This window comes from Schistosoma haematobium, chromosome 5 (assembly GCF_000699445.3).
Source record: "Schistosoma haematobium chromosome 5, whole genome shotgun sequence".
NCBI classification, from domain to species: domain Eukaryota; kingdom Metazoa; phylum Platyhelminthes; class Trematoda; order Strigeidida; family Schistosomatidae; genus Schistosoma; species Schistosoma haematobium.
Genome location: NC_067200.1, coordinates 623,474 through 642,717, shown reverse-complemented (window position 1 = coordinate 642,717; position 19,244 = coordinate 623,474). Strand labels below are relative to the sequence as shown.

The 19,244-nt window shown below is 37.5% G+C and overlaps 2 protein-coding genes across 2 annotated transcripts in view; one reads left to right on the top strand and one right to left on the bottom strand.

The window, feature by feature from the left end:
* Window positions 1-298: 298 nt before the first annotated feature.
* The window catches only part of MS3_00008908 (uncharacterized protein), a 262,942-nt gene continuing 243,996 nt past the window's right edge, over window positions 299-19,244 (bottom strand). Inside the window, exons 5-7 of the mRNA XM_051217254.1 lie at window positions 1,148-3,120; window positions 577-1,109; window positions 299-540 (exon numbers count right to left, since the gene is read on the bottom strand). The gene's annotated coding sequence lies outside the window, so the exon portion shown is untranslated. The remainder of the gene's footprint in view (window positions 541-576; window positions 1,110-1,147; window positions 3,121-19,244) is intronic.
* On the top strand, window positions 9,571-10,973 carry MS3_00008911 (uncharacterized protein). The gene has a single exon (XM_051217255.1). The coding sequence runs from the start codon at window positions 9,893-9,895 to the stop codon at window positions 10,934-10,936; it is 1,044 nt and encodes a 347-aa protein (XP_051064621.1). The 5' UTR covers window positions 9,571-9,892; the 3' UTR covers window positions 10,937-10,973.

Below are 19,244 nucleotides of genomic sequence, written 5' to 3'. Positions count from 1 at the left end.
TGAATGCATACCACTGTTAATCAACATTTCTCCTGGTTTCATTTCAATTCACAAGCGGAACTAATCACATGAAATTAAAATCAACCTAGCTACTGATACTATTTTGATGATAAACGTAATCCGACGAAGGTGAATATGATATGTGGGTGCCTAATCTGCAAGGCTGCACGTGGATGTAGGGTTTCTTAATCATTCCTAACTATTACAGACAGTTACACATGAACATCATTGCTATTCATTCCTATGAAAGTAGGAATAAGATGAAAATTAAAATTATGAAAAAGTTTATTGAATAATCATTGCTGCTAAAACAGAAAATCAAGTTTACAAGTTGGTATTAAGAATTCTTAAGTAATAATTGTCCACTTTCTTCTCGACTTCCGTTGCGAAACGTTCATCATACTTCTCAATGATGCGATGTTTATGGATTCTTTGGCTTCGTTGAATACTTATATAGACTTCACTCCGTTAATGTATTATTTTGAAAGTTCTGGGTATTATGTAACTTCCATCTGCTACAATACCTAAGAACTTGATGAGCTATGCAGTTAGTATTAAATAATTGATATAGCTTACCTGTAAGACTTCGTCTTTTAACGTAGGCAAGTAGCATGTGACGGCACGGATATCGACACATCACAAACGTGCTACAATTGCATTGACAAATGCTTATATTCACTTCATGATGTTGTCCGAGGTCAACCATAAACAACCAGTCGGCGCTTTCATTATCCACGTAGACGAAACGCATTTGTTTAAGTTCGTATAACACTTTAGATCTTGCGAATGGGGTCAAAATGTTTAGCAAGGGTATAAGACGCTGTGGAACATTATATTTATAAGATCTTCCGGCTATCACTTGATCTTCGATACTTCTTCTAGTTGACATCATTTCACTCCATTTTAAAGCCTTGTACATACACTTGTACAGACTATCACTTTTGCGTACATATCGTTTAATTTGCTTATTTAGCGATTCAACACGATTATTCGTGCTGTTACCCAATGTTAAAACATGACCGTAAAAGGCACGCGCCCACATTGTCTTACGCGGCATCCAAAAACGTGACAGGTACTGACCTATCAATCTGTCCCGCCGATTTATTATTCTGTAATATTGATTAAATCTAGTGAATAAACACATTACTTAGGTTACTTTCCAACCGTTTCCGCAGTTACCAATCGAGTTAAGTACGTTTTCAGTATTTTGTCGTTTGTCTAAGGGCAATTTTATGTAAGCAACCATTGGTGTGCCTTTTTCCGGAAAGCGCGAATTACATGAAAGGCGCACAAAACTATGTTTGCATGTCCGTGTGTTGTACAGACAGCCGCGCTTTCACATCGTGCGCAATCCATCACAAATGTTTCAGCCAACATTGTGTTACCCATTATCTCTTTGAATTGATCTAAAATCCATATCACATCGGCACGCTTTTCCCTTCGTGTCCACGCAAACATTACAGTTCGTCCTCTACCCCAATTATCCGTCACCACTAACTGGAATAACGAATATCTACATAGTAAAATACAACGATAAACATATTCACTTTTTATTATTAGTATTATACGTAGAATTAATGCACAAAACATCTGGATATTTTCTGTACAGTTGTATTCGGTCAAAACTACTGAAGCATATTCTCATGGCATATCCATTTTCTAAATGTTCTCTCACTTCGCCTTTCTGTCTCAGCATATCCATCACCTGAATCCGAGTAAAACAACCTGAAATATATTTATATACACTTACCAGTGGAGAGTGTAGCTTTCATACCTTTCACATCGGCAGCAGTTACTCGCTTACCAGTTCTCTCCTTCATACTTTCGATAACTTCATCTGCTGACTCACAGTGAAAATAGAAAGTGGAAATAGAAGGTCAAACAAACATGGGTAAATAGACTAGGAATAGTCAACACCAAAACATTAACATCATTACGTAATAAGATGTGTGTAAATAATCAGATAGTGAAGAATACAAGGTTAATGATAACAAAATAGAATGAAATAAATAAATAAATAATGATAATAATAAAAAAGCTAAAAAAATATATCGGTAGTTAAGTTATAACTGGCCATGGAAGGGATAGGGGTGTTACGAATTTCTTCTGTACACATAAATTAGGGTTATATGTACGAATTCCAATGGCTTCAGCGATATGTAGGAGGCGGGAACGAACTCCGTTGAGGAACGATGGAGGTATGCGACAGATAACTCGAAATGATTTTGATTTATCTACGGTATGACCGCTATCAATTAGATGTGCCAAGATAGAACTGCGAATTGCTTTTATCTGGCTCTTTATAAACCAAGCTGGTTTGATTTTTGCTTAAACATCAACGTTTGAATAGTGAGATTACGAAAACCATTATGATTTTACTTCGGACAATCTTCCTCAACACTCCGATGACAATTTGGTCAGTTTAGTATGATAGTATGATAGTTTACAGCAAATTTATGACGATTGTTGAATTGAAGACACAGGCTACTCTTATTTCATTCCAGACAACCTCAGTTGTCTATTATTCGAATCATTCCATAATCCAATGTTCAGATTGGCTTCAATATTCGTTGAATAAAGTATTGTTCATTATGGATGAATTTTCATGACCCAACTTGTCTAATGTGCTAACTGACAGCACACAAAGTAGAATATGACCACATCCCAGGTGTCAGCAACCAAATCTCGTGGAACAAACAACGCTGAACAATGCCAACGAGATTACACAAATTAAACCATTTAAACTCTGAATGAGAATTGAAGGTTGTTCTTTCGCAAGGATAATGACGCCTCATGGTGAAGGTGAAACGGATGAATAGCAACTGTAAACAACTGGAAAGGACTGCTGAGGACAAGGTTGGATAGAGAGTGCTAGTGAGCGGCTATTGCTCCTCCGCGACGCGTAACATGAGTAAGTAACTTATTGTGATAGTTTACAGCGAATTTCTGTGTTGGCATGGTGATAATTGGGTATAAATGCAAAGTAATATAACGCTTGCAGATGAATGTTCATGTAGGTCAGTGTAAAGCAAAATATAAAAAACAACTTTTACAAGATTCACAATAAATTGAGCCGCTTCAATCCCATCTCAGTTCATTTACTCTCAAATTCTTAAAAATCTAAAAAAAAGGAGTGAAAATCTTATTAAATTTCCACTAACACAAAAACATCAATATTAAAATCAACTAACCAATGAAGTAATGTGTCGTCATCCATATAATCTTACACAAGGACAACTGATCACATTCACAATAAGCGAACTGATCTCCTCAGTTCATTCAGAACTATGCTCCATCTAGTCTACAAAGATATCCTAATTCACTTCAGTTGTCAACTTCAGTGAAGTTGAATGAACGACCTATCTGTCGTGGAGTGAAGTAATACATTGTAAGATGAATATCTACGTCCGTTGACGGAAATATGATTGTGATTAATTGCATCATTGACTCATGTGAATTTGTTGTCATGTGGTAGAATTCTGTTGATGTGCTCACTTCTACCCATTACTGATCATTTCTCACGATAATTCTTACTATATACTGTCCTAATTACCTCGAAACACTCAAAATCAATTCAGTCCACAACACAAATAGTCTTTCATCTCACCTTTAGTTTATAGTTACCCAACATTTAATGTATTTCAAATGAGTGAACTACCAAATATTGATAACCAAAGAACTACACACTGTGCAGTGGTCGCTATATCTATCAATGAGTTACATTCGAAGATCCTTTAATAGAATCATTGAACGTATTCATATAATCACTTAGCACACTACAAAACGTTGGCTTCTTTCTATCGTGTAAAACCTTATTTGTAAATCAGTGTTTTACACATTTCCATTTATGGCTGTCAATCAAACTGAATTTTGTACACATTCCACAATATGAACTGATTCAGTTGAATTAGGAAAATAATTATGTACACATTAGTGGAGTTATATACTCCTGACCTAAAGACCGATCTCTCCATTGGAAATTGTAATAACTGTAACTGATCCTATTGGAGTTCGACTCAAGAACACAGGCGAACGTAGTTGACAGATGACAGTCCCGCTCACCATCCAAAGATAACCAATTCAACAGTTTATTTCACCTTGATTTTATCAACACATTTCACTCGACAATTTGTAAATGTCACTCATTACTTTCGCCTCTATCTGATCTATATTCAATATGAGGACAATTATCTCACAACAATCGACATTATGCAAAAATATACTGCAAAACAGAACTACGAAAACGGTTGCACGCAATCGCAAATGAAATTTTCCAACTTTAGAATGTATCTCGTTTGATCAACTTTCTCTCGTTGGTCTACTGATGCAATGGCTTTTGAATGCTGTGCATTCAGCAATAAGATTTGAAAAATTGGGAATTCTGTCCGATTCCCTTGATCAACTATAACATTACACCGAATTCTATCATTTCTGTTACATTGTGTGAAAATATTTAAAGTAAAATATATTATCACTTCTTTAATCTCAGTGTTAATTATCTGACTATTTAATTAACAAAAACATATTTCTGTTGACCTCAGTTATTGACAGAAATATCAATGATTATAACTGTGTTGTCGTCAGTCACCTCACGCCATCTCATTAATCAAATAAGTTGGTATTATTCTATATCATCTATTATGTATGGTGGGCGTAATATGAATCTTATTTAGAGCAAAAAAACAACGATTTCTAATAATAACTTGATAATTAGCCACACGTTCAGAAAAAAGATGAGTGAAATTCTCATTTATCAAAAGATTACTACTTTCTATAAACAAAATGAAGTGAAAACAAATCTCTCGACTGTCAATTCATAGAAGGCTGTGCTCCATCTATGAATAAACACTGTAGCCATTGACCGTCTAATTTCAGATGAGTTTAGTGGTTGTTTCCTCACAAAATCATCTAGCTCTCACTTCCTCAGTTTATCAATCTATGGATCGCGCATTGATGATCCTGATTCTTTGAGACTCGACTAGTTATTACTTCCTGTGTACATCGGTCTATGAGACTGTGGTGAATCATCCTGGTGATAAAATCCACATCACGTTCTGTGTTCCATTTTATATCAATCACTGTGGCGGATAAACTCATCCTCATCTGATATTCTAAACAAACACATTTTACTATTGACCAAATGTATGTTTTCACTGAATATTGACTATGGTTGCATATCATGGTTCAATGTGAGCGATCAAATTTTGCGTGAGGTTGAATACATTTTGACGTGTCATTTTGTGCTGAAGTTTGCCCTCACTTTCCAACAGATTTGAAATGCGCTCTTTTGCAAAGAAGCATTCGCAGTTGAATATTTAAATAGCAAGTCAGGTTTGCACTGTCTCGCCAATTTCAGATTCATCGTTTTGGATGATTTTATTAAGGAGATAATTTAATTGAGCTAGACAATGTTCGGTGTTTGTAGACTGTCGGCAGAAAATCGTGTAGTCCGGTTTCATAGTAGTTGGTACAAGTCGGTATGTTATACTCTCAATCTTGAAGAAACCAATACTCCTCGTGTAATTCAAACTCATATCAGTCAACTTCGCAGTATGAAAATTTGCTGCTACGTTACTGTAAACACAACTGACATCTTGTAGGACAGAGATGTTTATATTTATTGATCAAAGCGCAATTGTTGGTGTCCTGACAGTGAGAAAATTGTACTACAAGTCATTAACCGGTGTATATTTTGATTTTTATCGATGAAATACGCTGACTAATGAATCCGTTTACGTGATATGAAACCATTAACAAGTGAACAACTGAGATTTCAACATGAGTCGATCTTAAACTAAAGATTTGGCATCTAGTGGTTTATATTCCTGAATTCAGTCAATTAGCGGTATTACTCAGTTGTCGTTCATTAAAACTGGTGATCATTGGCAGGATAATGATTGTGCATTGTATACTAGTCGCATACTTAGATGAAATAACAGTCTATGGCTTCCAGGTTTTCAGTGTCTGTTGAAGTGAAGTTACCTTAAGTTGAGTCTTCCGAAATGTCTAAGTCACCAGAATGAGATACGCGCAAAATCGAAGTTCACATAACAACTACTTTTTCTAGAACACCAGTTCTTGGTTGAATAATATGCAAACATTAGTTGCAAACCTCAACTTATGAGATGTCTATGTTGTTTATCGCGTCCTTTTGTATGAAACGAAAAAGGCTTCCCGTAAAAGTAATTGTGATAGAGGTCTATCATCAAGTATTTCGAATTCCGGATACGATACTTTTGTTCGTGCTCATCTAGCTGTTCCTGGTTTTATTGCGTTATTCCTGATATTCTTAGTTCGTACCATGATTGAAACACTCCCAGTTATCACATTTGCGTCCCGATGGAGCCTGTGATAGAACGGTTGAACATACACTGAGATTTTGATGCTTTTGCGAATTGCATGGAAAGGTTGGAAATCTGGACTTTAACCAAGGACGTTGTTGAGGATGTCAATAATGTGGCTCATGTCCTTTCTGTTATATCCGAGTGGAGATTAAATAACAGGTAACTTCCGAGGGCTATTCATGGACTAATATTCTATAAATAATCTTATTGTGTAACTACTCAACAATATTTATATTCCTCTTATTATAAGTGTTGTGGATGCAGAGGAATAGACCAATAATTATCATGATAAGTCGAATGGTGTCCTTGGACTTTAAATGGATATTTTCTATTGGTCGGTGTCTGTTCACTTGTTGTATATTGTACAGAATGTTGTTTTCTATTTTATGGTACGATGTGGTGTGCTTGATTGGTATATAAACAAAGTATGTTTGAAATATAGTGATTCATATCTCCGAGGCTGTGACTTGTGTTCTGGACTCAACTGGCTGGGCTAGACAGGGAAGTGGGACCAATCGAGACTCTAGGTCGTTCGTACGTGTTTACGTGTCGTTGTAATCGATCGATAACACAGGGTAGAAATCTACCGCAACTTAAATTCATAACAATTGGCGACGGGGTGGAGAAAAATTTGGAACCTTGTAATTGCACGAGATTCAGGCTAATTGTTTCGACCAATCAGCATCCAGATTGTCACCAGCGTCCTTGAGCAACATTGGTCATTATTCCTACAGTTAATTTTCATTGCTGGTGCTGAGAGAAAAAATGACTACCTGTTCCGATCAATTACAGCTTCTACTTGAGCAACAACAGCAGTGTTTCAAAAATAGCCAGTTGAATTTTTTAGAAAATTTACGCACACTGTTGGTAAATTTTCCATGTTTCGGAAATGCAACAGAAGTTGGTAATTTCATTTCTCATCTGCAGACTGAGTTGGAAAACAACTGCAGAACATATGAAGCTGCCTATAAAAGCCTCTGTGAATCCCGGACGACCAGTGATGTAAACGAGACAGTTAATCATGATCCGCCCAGTTGTCCAGAAATGTCAAATTCGGAAACATTCCCTTTCGTGGGTTCAAATCCCACTGTTCCTGAAACGTGTGCAGACAATGATGTACCCAGCTCACAGGAAGATCTCTCATCAAATGCTCATAAATTAATTGCAGTACCCGCCCACAACGGAACAGGGAACAAATCGTGCAGTACACTGAATCCAGCTGTCTCAAATGGTCGTCATCATTCAACAACAGGAGATTCTGACGAATCTTATTATCTAGATCCTCTTGTACCAGAAAATGTGTTAGATGCATCAAATGATGATCAGAAATCTAATACAATTTTGATAGATTTTGATTATCTCAGTGATCAACTGTTTACAAATGAGATTTTCAACAAATCCCATGATAATGTTCCAGAAGAATCAAACGTTGATGACCTCATATCAAGCGACATTGATCCCCACTATTTTATCACTTTCAGTGACTTCTCTGTTCAATCTGACAATTATGTGTTAAATAAAGTCAAATTAATTCTAACTTGGGAATATGAGGACCCAACATTATTTCGTGGGGGAGGATGAACCCATAAAATTTCAAAATCCGGATATCAACTCCGGATCTTCAAAAAAAAAAGGGGGAGGTGTTGTGGATGCAGAGGAATAGACCAATAATTATCATGATAAGTCCAATGGTGTCCTTGGACTTTAAATGTATATTTTCTATTGGTCGATATCTGTTCACTTGTTGTATATTGTACAGAATGTTGTTTTCTATTTTATGGTACGATGTGGTGTGCTTGATTGGTATATAAACAAAGTATGTTTGAAATATAGTGATTCATATCTCCGAGGCTGTGACTTGTGTTCTGGACTGAACTAGCTGGGCTAGACAGGGAAGTGGGACCAATCGAGACTCTAGGTCGTTCGTACGTGTTTACGTGTCGTTGTAATCGATCGATAACACAGGGTAGAAATCTACCGCAACTTAAATTCATAACAATTGGCGACGGGGTGGAGAAAAATTTGGAACCTTGTAATTGCACGAGATTCAGGCTAATTGTTTCGACCAATCAGCATCCAGATTGTCACCAGCGTCCTTGAGCAACATTGGTCATTATTCCTACAGTTAATTTTCATTGCTGGTGCTGAGAGAAAAAATGACTACCTGTTCCGATCAATTACAGCTTCTACTTGAGCAACAACAGCAGTGTTTCAAAAATAGCCAGTTGAATTTTTTAGAAAATTTACGCACACTGTTGGTAAATTTTCCATGTTTCGGAAATGCAACAGAAGTTGGTAATTTCATTTCTCATCTGCAGACTGAGTTGGAAAACAACTGCAGAACATATGAAGCTGCCTATAAAAGCCTCTGTGAATCCCGGACGACCAGTGATGTAAACGAGACAGTTAATCATGATCCGCCCAGTTGTCCAGAAATGTCAAATTCGGAAACATTCCCTTTCGTGGGTTCAAATCCCACTGTTCCTGAAACGTGTGCAGACAATGATGTACCCAGCTCACAGGAAGATCTCTCATCAAATGCTCATAAATTAATTGCAGTACCCGCCCACAACGGAACAGGGAACAAATCGTGCAGTACACTGAATCCAGCTGTCTCAAATGGTCGTCATCATTCAACAACAGGAGATTCTGACGAATCTTATTATCTAGATCCTCTTGTACCAGAAAATGTGTTAGATGCATCAAATGATGATCAGAAATCTAATACAATTTTGATAGATTTTGATTATCTCAGTGATCAACTGTTTACAAATGAGATTTTCAACAAATCCCATGATAATGTTCCAGAAGAATCAAACGTTGATGACCTCATATCAAGCGACATTGATCCCCACTATTTTATCACTTTCAGTGACTTCTCTGTTCAATCTGACAATTATGTGTTAAATAAAGTCAAATTAATTCTAACTTGGGAATATGAGGACCCAACATTATTTCGTGGGGGAGGATGAACCCATAAAATTTCAAAATCCGGATATCAACTCCGGATCTTCAAAAAAAAAAAGGGGGAGGTGTTGTGGATGCAGAGGAATAGACCAATAATTATCATGATAAGTCCAATGGTGTCCTTGGACTTTAAATGTATATTTTCTATTGGTCGATATCTGTTCACTTGTTGTATATTGTACAGAATGTTGTTTTCTATTTTATGGTACGATGTGGTGTGCTTGATTGGTATATAAACAAAGTATGTTTGAAATATAGTGATTCATATCTCCGAGGCTGTGACTTGTGTTCTGGACTGAACTAGCTGGGCTAGACAGGGAAGTGGGACCAATCGAGACTCTAGGTCGTTCGTACGTGTTTACGTGTCGTTGTAATCGATCGATAACACAGGGTAGAAATCTACCGCAACTTAAATTCATAACAATTGGCGACGGGGTGGAGAAAAATTTGGAACCTTGTAATTGCACGAGATTCAGGCTAATTGTTTCGACCAATCAGCATCCAGATTGTCACCAGCGTCCTTGAGCAACATTGGTCATTATTCCTACAGTTAATTTTCATTGCTGGTGCTGAGAAAAAAAATGACTACCTGTTCCGATCAATTACAGCTTCTACTTGAGCAACAACAGCAGTGTTTCAAAAATAGCCAGTTGAATTTTTTAGAAAATTTACGCACACTGTTGGTAAATTTTCCATGTTTCGGAAATGCAACAGAAGTTGGTAATTTCATTTCTCATCTGCAGACTGAGTTGGAAAACAACTGCAGAACATATGAAGCTGCCTATAAAAGCCTCTGTGAATCCCGGACGACCAGTGATGTAAACGAGACAGTTAATCATGATCCGCCCAGTTGTCCAGAAATGTCAAATTCGGAAACATTCCCTTTCGTGGGTTCAAATCCCACTGTTCCTGAAACGTGTGCAGACAATGATGTACCCAGCTCACAGGAAGATCTCTCATCAAATGCTCATAAATTAATTGCAGTACCCGCCCACAACGGAACAGGGAACAAATCGTGCAGTACACTGAATCCAGCTGTCTCAAATGGTCGTCATCATTCAACAACAGGAGATTCTGACGAATCTTATTATCTAGATCCTCTTGTACCAGAAAATGTGTTAGATGCATCAAATGATGATCAGAAATCTAATACAATTTTGATAGATTTTGATTATCTCAGTGATCAACTGTTTACAAATGAGATTTTCAACAAATCCCATGATAATGTTCCAGAAGAATCAAACGTTGATGACCTCATATCAAGCGACATTGATCCCCACTATTTTATCACTTTCAGTGACTTCTCTGTTCAATCTGACAATTATGTGTTAAATAAAGTCAAATTAATTCTAACTTGGGAATATGAGGACCCAACATTATTTCGTGGGGAGGATGAACCCATAAAATTTCGAAATCCGGATATCAACTCCGGATCTTCAAAAAAAAAGGGGGAGGTGTTGTGGATGCAGAGGAATAGACCAATAATTATCATGATAAGTCCAATGGTGTCCTTGGACTTTAAATGTATATTTTCTATTGGTCGATATCTGTTCACTTGTTGTATATTGTACAGAATGTTGTTTTCTATTTTATGGTACGATGTGGTGTGCTTGATTGGTATATAAACAAAGTATGTTTGAAATACAGTGATTCATATCTCCGAGGCTGTGACTTGTGTTCTGGACTCAACTGGCTGGGCTAGACAGGGAAGTGGGACCAATCGAGACTCTAGGTCGTTCGTACGTGTTTACGTGTCGTTGTAATCGATCGATAACACAGGGTAGAAATCTACCGCAACTTAAATTCATAACAATTGGCGACGGGGTGGAGAAAAATTTGGAACCTTGTAATTGCACGAGATTCAGGCTAATTGTTTCGACCAATCAGCATCCAGATTGTCACCAGCGTCCTTGAGCAACATTGGTCATTATTCCTACAGTTAATTTTCATTGCTGGTGCTGAGAAAAAAAATGACTACCTGTTCCGATCAATTACAGCTTCTACTTGAGCAACAACAGCAGTGTTTCAAAAATAGCCAGTTGAATTTTTTAGAAAATTTACGCACACTGTTGGTAAATTTTCCATGTTTCGGAAATGCAACAGAAGTTGGTAATTTCATTTCTCATCTGCAGACTGAGTTGGAAAACAACTGCAGAACATATGAAGCTGCCTATAAAAGCCTCTGTGAATCCCGGACGACCAGTGATGTAAACGAGACAGTTAATCATGATCCGCCCAGTTGTCCAGAAATGTCAAATTCGGAAACATTCCCTTTCGTGGGTTCAAATCCCACTGTTCCTGAAACGTGTGCAGACAATGATGTACCCAGCTCACAGGAAGATCTCTCATCAAATGCTCATAAATTAATTGCAGTACCCGCCCACAACGGAACAGGGAACAAATCGTGCAGTACACTGAATCCAGCTGTCTCAAATGGTCGTCATCATTCAACAACAGGAGATTCTGACGAATCTTATTATCTAGATCCTCTTGTACCAGAAAATGTGTTAGATGCATCAAATGATGATCAGAAATCTAATACAATTTTGATAGATTTTGATTATCTCAGTGATCAACTGTTTACAAATGAGATTTTCAACAAATCCCATGATAATGTTCCAGAAGAATCAAACGTTGATGACCTCATATCAAGCGACATTGATCCCCACTATTTTATCACTTTCAGTGACTTCTCTGTTCAATCTGACAATTATGTGTTAAATAAAGTCAAATTAATTCTAACTTGGGAATATGAGGACCCAACATTATTTCGTGGGGAGGATGAACCCATAAAATTTCGAAATCCGGATATCAACTCCGGATCTTCAAAAAAAGGGGAGGTGTTGTGGATGCAGAGGAATAGACCAATAATTATCATGATAAGTCCAATGGTGTCCTTGGACTTTAAATGGATATTTTCTATTGGTCGGTGTCTGTTCACTTGTTGTATATTGTACAGAATGTTGTTTTCTATTTTATGATACGATGTGGTGTGCTTGATTGGTATATAAACAAAGTATGTTTGAAATACAGTGATTCATATCTCCGAGGCTGTGACTTGTGTTCTGGACTGAACTAGCTGGGCTAGACAGGGAAGTGGGACCAATCGAGACTCTAGGTCGTTCGTACGTGTTTACGTGTCGTTGTAATCGATCGATAACACAGGGTAGAAATCTACCGCAACTTAAATTCATAACAATTGGCGACGGGGTGGAGAAAAATTTGGAACCTTGTAATTGCACGAGATTCAGGCTAATTGTTTCGACCAATCAGCATCCAGATTGTCACCAGCGTCCTTGAGCAACATTGGTCATTATTCCTACAGTTAATTTTCATTGCTGGTGCTGAGAAAAAAAATGACTACCTGTTCCGATCAATTACAGCTTCTACTTGAGCAACAACAGCAGTGTTTCAAAAATAGCCAGTTGAATTTTTTAGAAAATTTACGCACACTGTTGGTAAATTTTCCATGTTTCGGAAATGCAACAGAAGTTGGTAATTTCATTTCTCATCTGCAGACTGAGTCGGAAAACAACTGCAGAACATATGAAGCTGCCTATAAAAGCCTCTGTGAATCCCGGACGACCAGTGATGTAAACGAGACAGTTAATCATGATCCGCCCAGTTGTCCAGAAATGTCAAATTCGGAAACATTCCCTTTCGTGGGTTCAAATCCCACTGTTCCTGAAACGTGTGCAGACAATGATGTACCCAGCTCACAGGAAGATCTCTCATCAAATGCTCATAAATTAATTGCAGTACCCGCCCACAACGGAACAGGGAACAAATCGTGCAGTACACTGAATCCAGCTGTCTCAAATGGTCGTCATCATTCAACAACAGGAGATTCTGACGAATCTTATTATCTAGATCCTCTTGTACCAGAAAATGTGTTAGATGCATCAAATGATGATCAGAAATCTAATACAATTTTGATAGATTTTGATTATCTCAGTGATCAACTGTTTACAAATGAGATTTTCAACAAATCCCATGATAATGTTCCAGAAGAATCAAACGTTGATGACCTCATATCAAGCGACATTGATCCCCACTATTTTATCACTTTCAGTGACTTCTCTGTTCAATCTGACAATTATGTGTTAAATAAAGTCAAATTAATTCTAACTTGGGAATATGAGGACCCAACATTATTTCGTGGGGGAGGATGAACCCATAAAATTTCAAAATCCGGATATCAACTCCGGATCTTCAAAAAAAAAAGGGGGAGGTGTTGTGGATGCAGAGGAATAGACCAATAATTATCATGATAAGTCCAATGGTGTCCTTGGACTTTAAATGTATATTTTCTATTGGTCGATATCTGTTCACTTGTTGTATATTGTACAGAATGTTGTTTTCTATTTTATGGTACGATGTGGTGTGCTTGATTGGTATATAAACAAAGTATGTTTGAAATACAGTGATTCATATCTCCGAGGCTGTGACTTGTGTTCTGGACTCAACTGGCTGGGCTAGACAGGGAAGTGGGACCAATCGAGACTCTAGGTCGTTCGTACGTGTTTACGTGTCGTTGTAATCGATCGATAACACAGGGTAGAAATCAACCGCAACTTAAGTTCATAACAATAAGCTTTATTTTGACCTATAATTTATTATTGTACGATTTACGCTTCTTAAGTTATGTTTTTTTTATTAACTACTGCCTCCCACATTCACAGCCACTTTCTGGCTTATTTGTGTACAAATATTATTTCCTATTTTATGGTACGTTGCGGTCTGTGTGATTGATATATAAACCAAGTATGCATGAAATAAACGATTCGATTCATATTACAGAAGCTGGTATCTTGTTCTGGACTCAAGTGGAAGGGCTCGTAGGACATAGGACCAATAAGGACGCTAAACTGCCCACACCGGTTGAACGTCATTGGTTGGCCTAGTGTGAAGATTCGTATAAGTCGTATTCGGATTGGTAGATAAGTCGCGTGATAGAAAAGTCAGACATCTCAAGGTCATAACAATTGGCGACGGGGATTTTGGCAAGAAAAACATAATACAAGTGTTGACGCAGATTTTGGAAATAAATTATCTGTTATAATTGCCGGTGATTTTTGGAGCTAATATTATTGGCAGTAAAAAAATGTCGATTTCCTTAGAACAGTTGCAGTTAATATTACAGCTACAGCACCAGCAGATGTTAGCCTTTCAACAACAACAGAACCAGCAGATGTTAGCCTTGCAACAACAACTATTTGAAACAGTTTTGGGCAGACTTTTCACTCAACCAGAAAATAAGGAATCTATTTATGATACAGATAATGGTGCAGTAATGGACATTTCAGAAGCATATCCCGTGGAGGTTTCAAATCCCTGTATACCAGATGGAAAACGTAATACTGGTAAATCGTCCGGCTCATAGCAAGACAATATTGTGCTAAATGCACATGAAGTTGTGAAAATACCAGATGATCAGGAGCCAGATCCTGTAGATGATGCCCAGAGTCCAGAATCAAATGAAACACTACTGGTACTGTCTAGCTGCGAAAATAAACGTCAGCTCGAACAAAATTGTGGTCCACGTGCTATTAGTCGAGAAAGCTATGGTGACTCGTATTCAGAAAATAACTGGAGCAACACGATGAACCAAATTGTACCAGATGTTACTCAAAATCACCGGAAGACAGAATTTTATATTGAGTCAACTTATCCCATTTCTAATGACAGTGTACCAGATATTGATTCTCAGAATAATGCATATGATTTTGATGAAACTTCTTATAACAATGAGGGAAATATGTCAGCTGAGTCGAATGATGGCCAAAAATCTAATTTGATTTTGTTAGACGTTGACTTTCTTAATGACTCATTATCTGCTAACGAGATTCATAATGAATTTGAAAATAATGACCGCAAATCAAAAGTCGTTCATTATCGTCTAGTCATTTTTAGTGGATTCGCCAGTCAATACGAGAAACATGGTTTAAACAAAGTCCTATTAATTGTAATTCGGAGACATAAGGACCCGACATTATTTCGAGGAGGAGGAGAATGTTGAGGAATTTAAAGTCACATATAGTTCTTTTGTTTAATCAGAATCTAAAGTTGGAATTTTCAAAAAAAAAAAGGGGGAGGTGTTATATCCGAGTGGAGATTAAATAACAGGTAACTTCCGAGGGCTATTCATGGACTAATATTCTATAAATATTCTTATTGTGTAACTACTCAACAATATTTATATTCCTCTTATTTTGACCTATAATTTATTATTGTACGATTTACGCTTCTTAAGTTATGTTTTTTTTATTAACTACTGCCTCCCACATTCACAGCCACTTTCTGGCTTATTTGTGTACAAATATTATTTCCTATTTTATGGTACGTTGTGGTCTGTGTGATTGATATATAAACCAAGTATGCATGAAATAAACGATTCGATTCATATTACAGAAGCTGGTATCTTGTTCTGGACTCAAGTGGAAGGGCTCGTAGGACATAGGACCAATAAGGACGCTAAACTGCCCACACCGGTTGAACGTCATTGGTTGGCCTAGTGTGAAGATTCGTATAAGTCGTATTCGGATTGGTAGATAAGTCGCATGATAGAAAAGTCAGACATCTCAAGGTCATAACACTTTCATTATGTTGGGATATTCAGAAAAATAGCCCAATAAGTTTCATGTTATGTCTAATGGTGTCCTTGGACTTTAAATGGACATTCCCTATTGGTCGGTATTTATTTCACTTGTTAGATATTGTACAAATGTTGTTTTCTATTTTATGGTACGATGTGATCTGTATGTCTGAAATATAACGATTTATATCTCAGGGGCTGACATGTGTTCTTGACTCAACTGGCTGGGTTGGACAGGGAAGCGGGACCAATCAGAACTCTAGGCAGTTTACGCGTCTTTGTTCCTGTCGATAATTCGCGCTCACTAACCTACAATCAGCTGCCCTTTTTCACGTCACAACACATTCATCGGAAAAGAAGCATACAGCTAAATAAAGACATTGGCATCTCTTGACAAGCCGACTTCTCTTCGTTATGCAACTCTGAAGCAACGGCTACTAGACCATATAAAGTATACAAATTTAGAACGCCTTAAAAGCCGAAATTTTCTTGAAATGATTCGTCAGAACATCAGGAGTCCCACAACATCAAGTCGTCACAGTCCAGTGCGCAATCAAGGTTATTCAGATAACAATTCATTGAGTTGTGAGATAGTTGACAAAGATAAGCACAATTTTGGTAAATGTTTGTTCTGTGGCAAGTTTCACGCATATCATTCATGTGTATTTCGTAATTTGAAATGATTTAAATATGGTGAGATTGGACACATTCAATTATTTTGTAACACTACTGTTCATTTTAAGCTTCAGAAACTGTCGACTGTATTCCGTAGGTTTATAACTGTGCAAACTACTTAGGAGTCAAGGGAATACATTATACGGGAAAACCTGCCAGTCTGGTGTAACAATCAGCATGAAAAGCAAGATAAGCATCAGATAAATTTTGGTGGACCAAATTAGGCTTAGTGAGTGATCTTGAAATATTGTCTGCGACTTGATGAAAATAAAACTATTGTAAGTGTTTACAATGCCTCAGAAGGTAACACTTAATTCTCACATTACAAATGCGAGAAATATTACCGTGTGTGCTACTGATATGGATGGATATATGTAGTTGGTTTCGTCAATCGAAAGTGAAGTACTTGTCAACAGGATGTAGGATGAAAATAATCCCGCCGCAAAATGATAACTACTTTGATGTGTGAAATTCATTGTTGTGCTGGAACTGACATCTATGGTGGGATGATAGGCCAGTGAACGATTTTGTGCGCGTCATAAATAGATGCTTCGAGTTATCGTTGAGTGTGTATTGGTAGAATGACCAGAAAAGCAGCATAGTGACTGTGTTGACGAGATATACGCAAGTGTACTCCTTTTTATTACTGAAGCCTAACGTGGTTTATGTCATTTGAGTGATAAGCGCGCGACCTCGTCTGTTACCAAACCGTACTAATGCGCTATAAATATTACCGATAAATATGATTATTCATGATGGGTGGGTGAGACTGACTTTTATGTGGCGAACAAGTGTGCATCTTTGAAACATCAGCTCTAAACTACATGTTCTGCCGTACACTGTTTCGGGAATAATATATTAATTTGAAAACGTTTATAGTTGATGGATGATACAGCATGCTGGTTTATATGTGAACGAATAGATAAGATGAACACAATGGTTATTTATCGGCTAGTAATGTGGCGTCGAATATCTGATGAGTATATTAACATTAAAGTAAGGACCTTCGAACAAAACAAAAATCAGCTGGTGTTTCGTCCAGACTGTCTCTAAATAAGTAGGAAGATGACGATTACTGAGTACAGATGCGATGAATAAACAAATGTTGCATAACGAGAAAATTAGTTCATACTACCGAATTTATGACTCAAAACCTATGTCTACGATGGAGTTGCTAACCGTTACCAATGCTGAGACGGTTGACACCATGCCGTTATAGAATGCAGGAGGTTTGCTTGACTGCTTAGACTAACGCTTTGTGTGCCCACGCGTGCTGCTAGGCCGCCAATTTATTTACCAGGTTGTTCAGTGTACGGGCAGTTTATAAATATTTCGGAGATATATGACATGTGATAGCCATAATTCCACAAACATGAACGATGTTAATTGAACCATTTATGTGATAAATGATCCAGAACATAATAAACGAGGTAAGTAGTGGAAGGAATGAAACTGAAAGACGTGACTAAAATCTACTTCTGGACTGGCTCCATGTTGGTATTCAACTACATAGTCAGTACAACCTCACGCTTTAGGATACATGTAGCTGATAGATTCAATTTCATCCGCGAACAAATAGGGCCATCACAATGAACGTTCGTGCCATCAACTATAAACTTTGCTGATTTAGCTTTCAGGACACGAATTTCTAATAACCGAAAAGAATATATAAACTGGGTATAAACGGAATGAGATATAAGGGTTCCCTTTCGAGCTGGAGATGAAGAACGTTGCAGCCTTGAACACCAAGACTATAGTTTTTCCTTCAGATATATTTTTATCGTATTTTTCGTCGAGGACCAAACTTAAACAATGTACAGCTTGACTCACTCTATTCAAGCATTACCTCTGCAAGAAAGCGATAGGGAGTGAACCTTTTTCGCTTAATGAACTGGACAATGCCGAGAAGGATTTATTAGAAAACGCAAAAAAGCGAAAATTCGAGGAAGTTGAATAAAATGACACAAGACTTCATACAATATGACTGCTAGGAATTATGTGATCAGTGAGTTACGATCGATCGTAATTGACAACCTGGTTCGTGCAGGAGGATATTTTGACACAACTGATCGGAGACCTATCATCCACGCGGACGACGCTCGGTTTTTTATTCGCAACAACGGGGATAGATTATTTTGACACGATTATGGTTAAACTGAGGCGCAAATTTCGAAAGCATTACGTTCGCATATTAAAAAGCTTTAACATTGGAGCAATCCATCTACAAGTTCCTTGCGCACTATTAACAGACGTCTTTCCGACGGCCTGTGTTAGTCCCGGCAATGGTGGTCTCCAAGTTGATTCAACTTTATCGTGGAAGAGTCGACAGACTGAGCCTCAACCACGTGCTGAGGTAATTAATTCCACGGCAGTGTGCAGTAGTCTTTAAATCTTGGCTAGGGATGACTACTAAGTCTGGACGACAAGTAGCTCAGTGTTATTCGTCGTGTATGTATTTGTACCTTGATGACCGATATGCATCACAACACACATGGAAGTATTTATCCGCAACTGCCAGGTTTAAGATCATTCAGGTAATTTCTTCAGATCATTTAGGAGTTCCAAACTATCACACTTACAACATATCGTTCTGCATATCTTGACATCGTCAACATATAGCAAGATCGATGATGATGGGAGACAAGGAAGGTCATTTACATACA

Coding starts and splice junctions, on each gene's coding strand:
- MS3_00008911 (XM_051217255.1), top strand. CDS start 9,893: ATGACTACCTGTTCCGATCAATTACAGCTTCTACTTGAGCAACAACAG.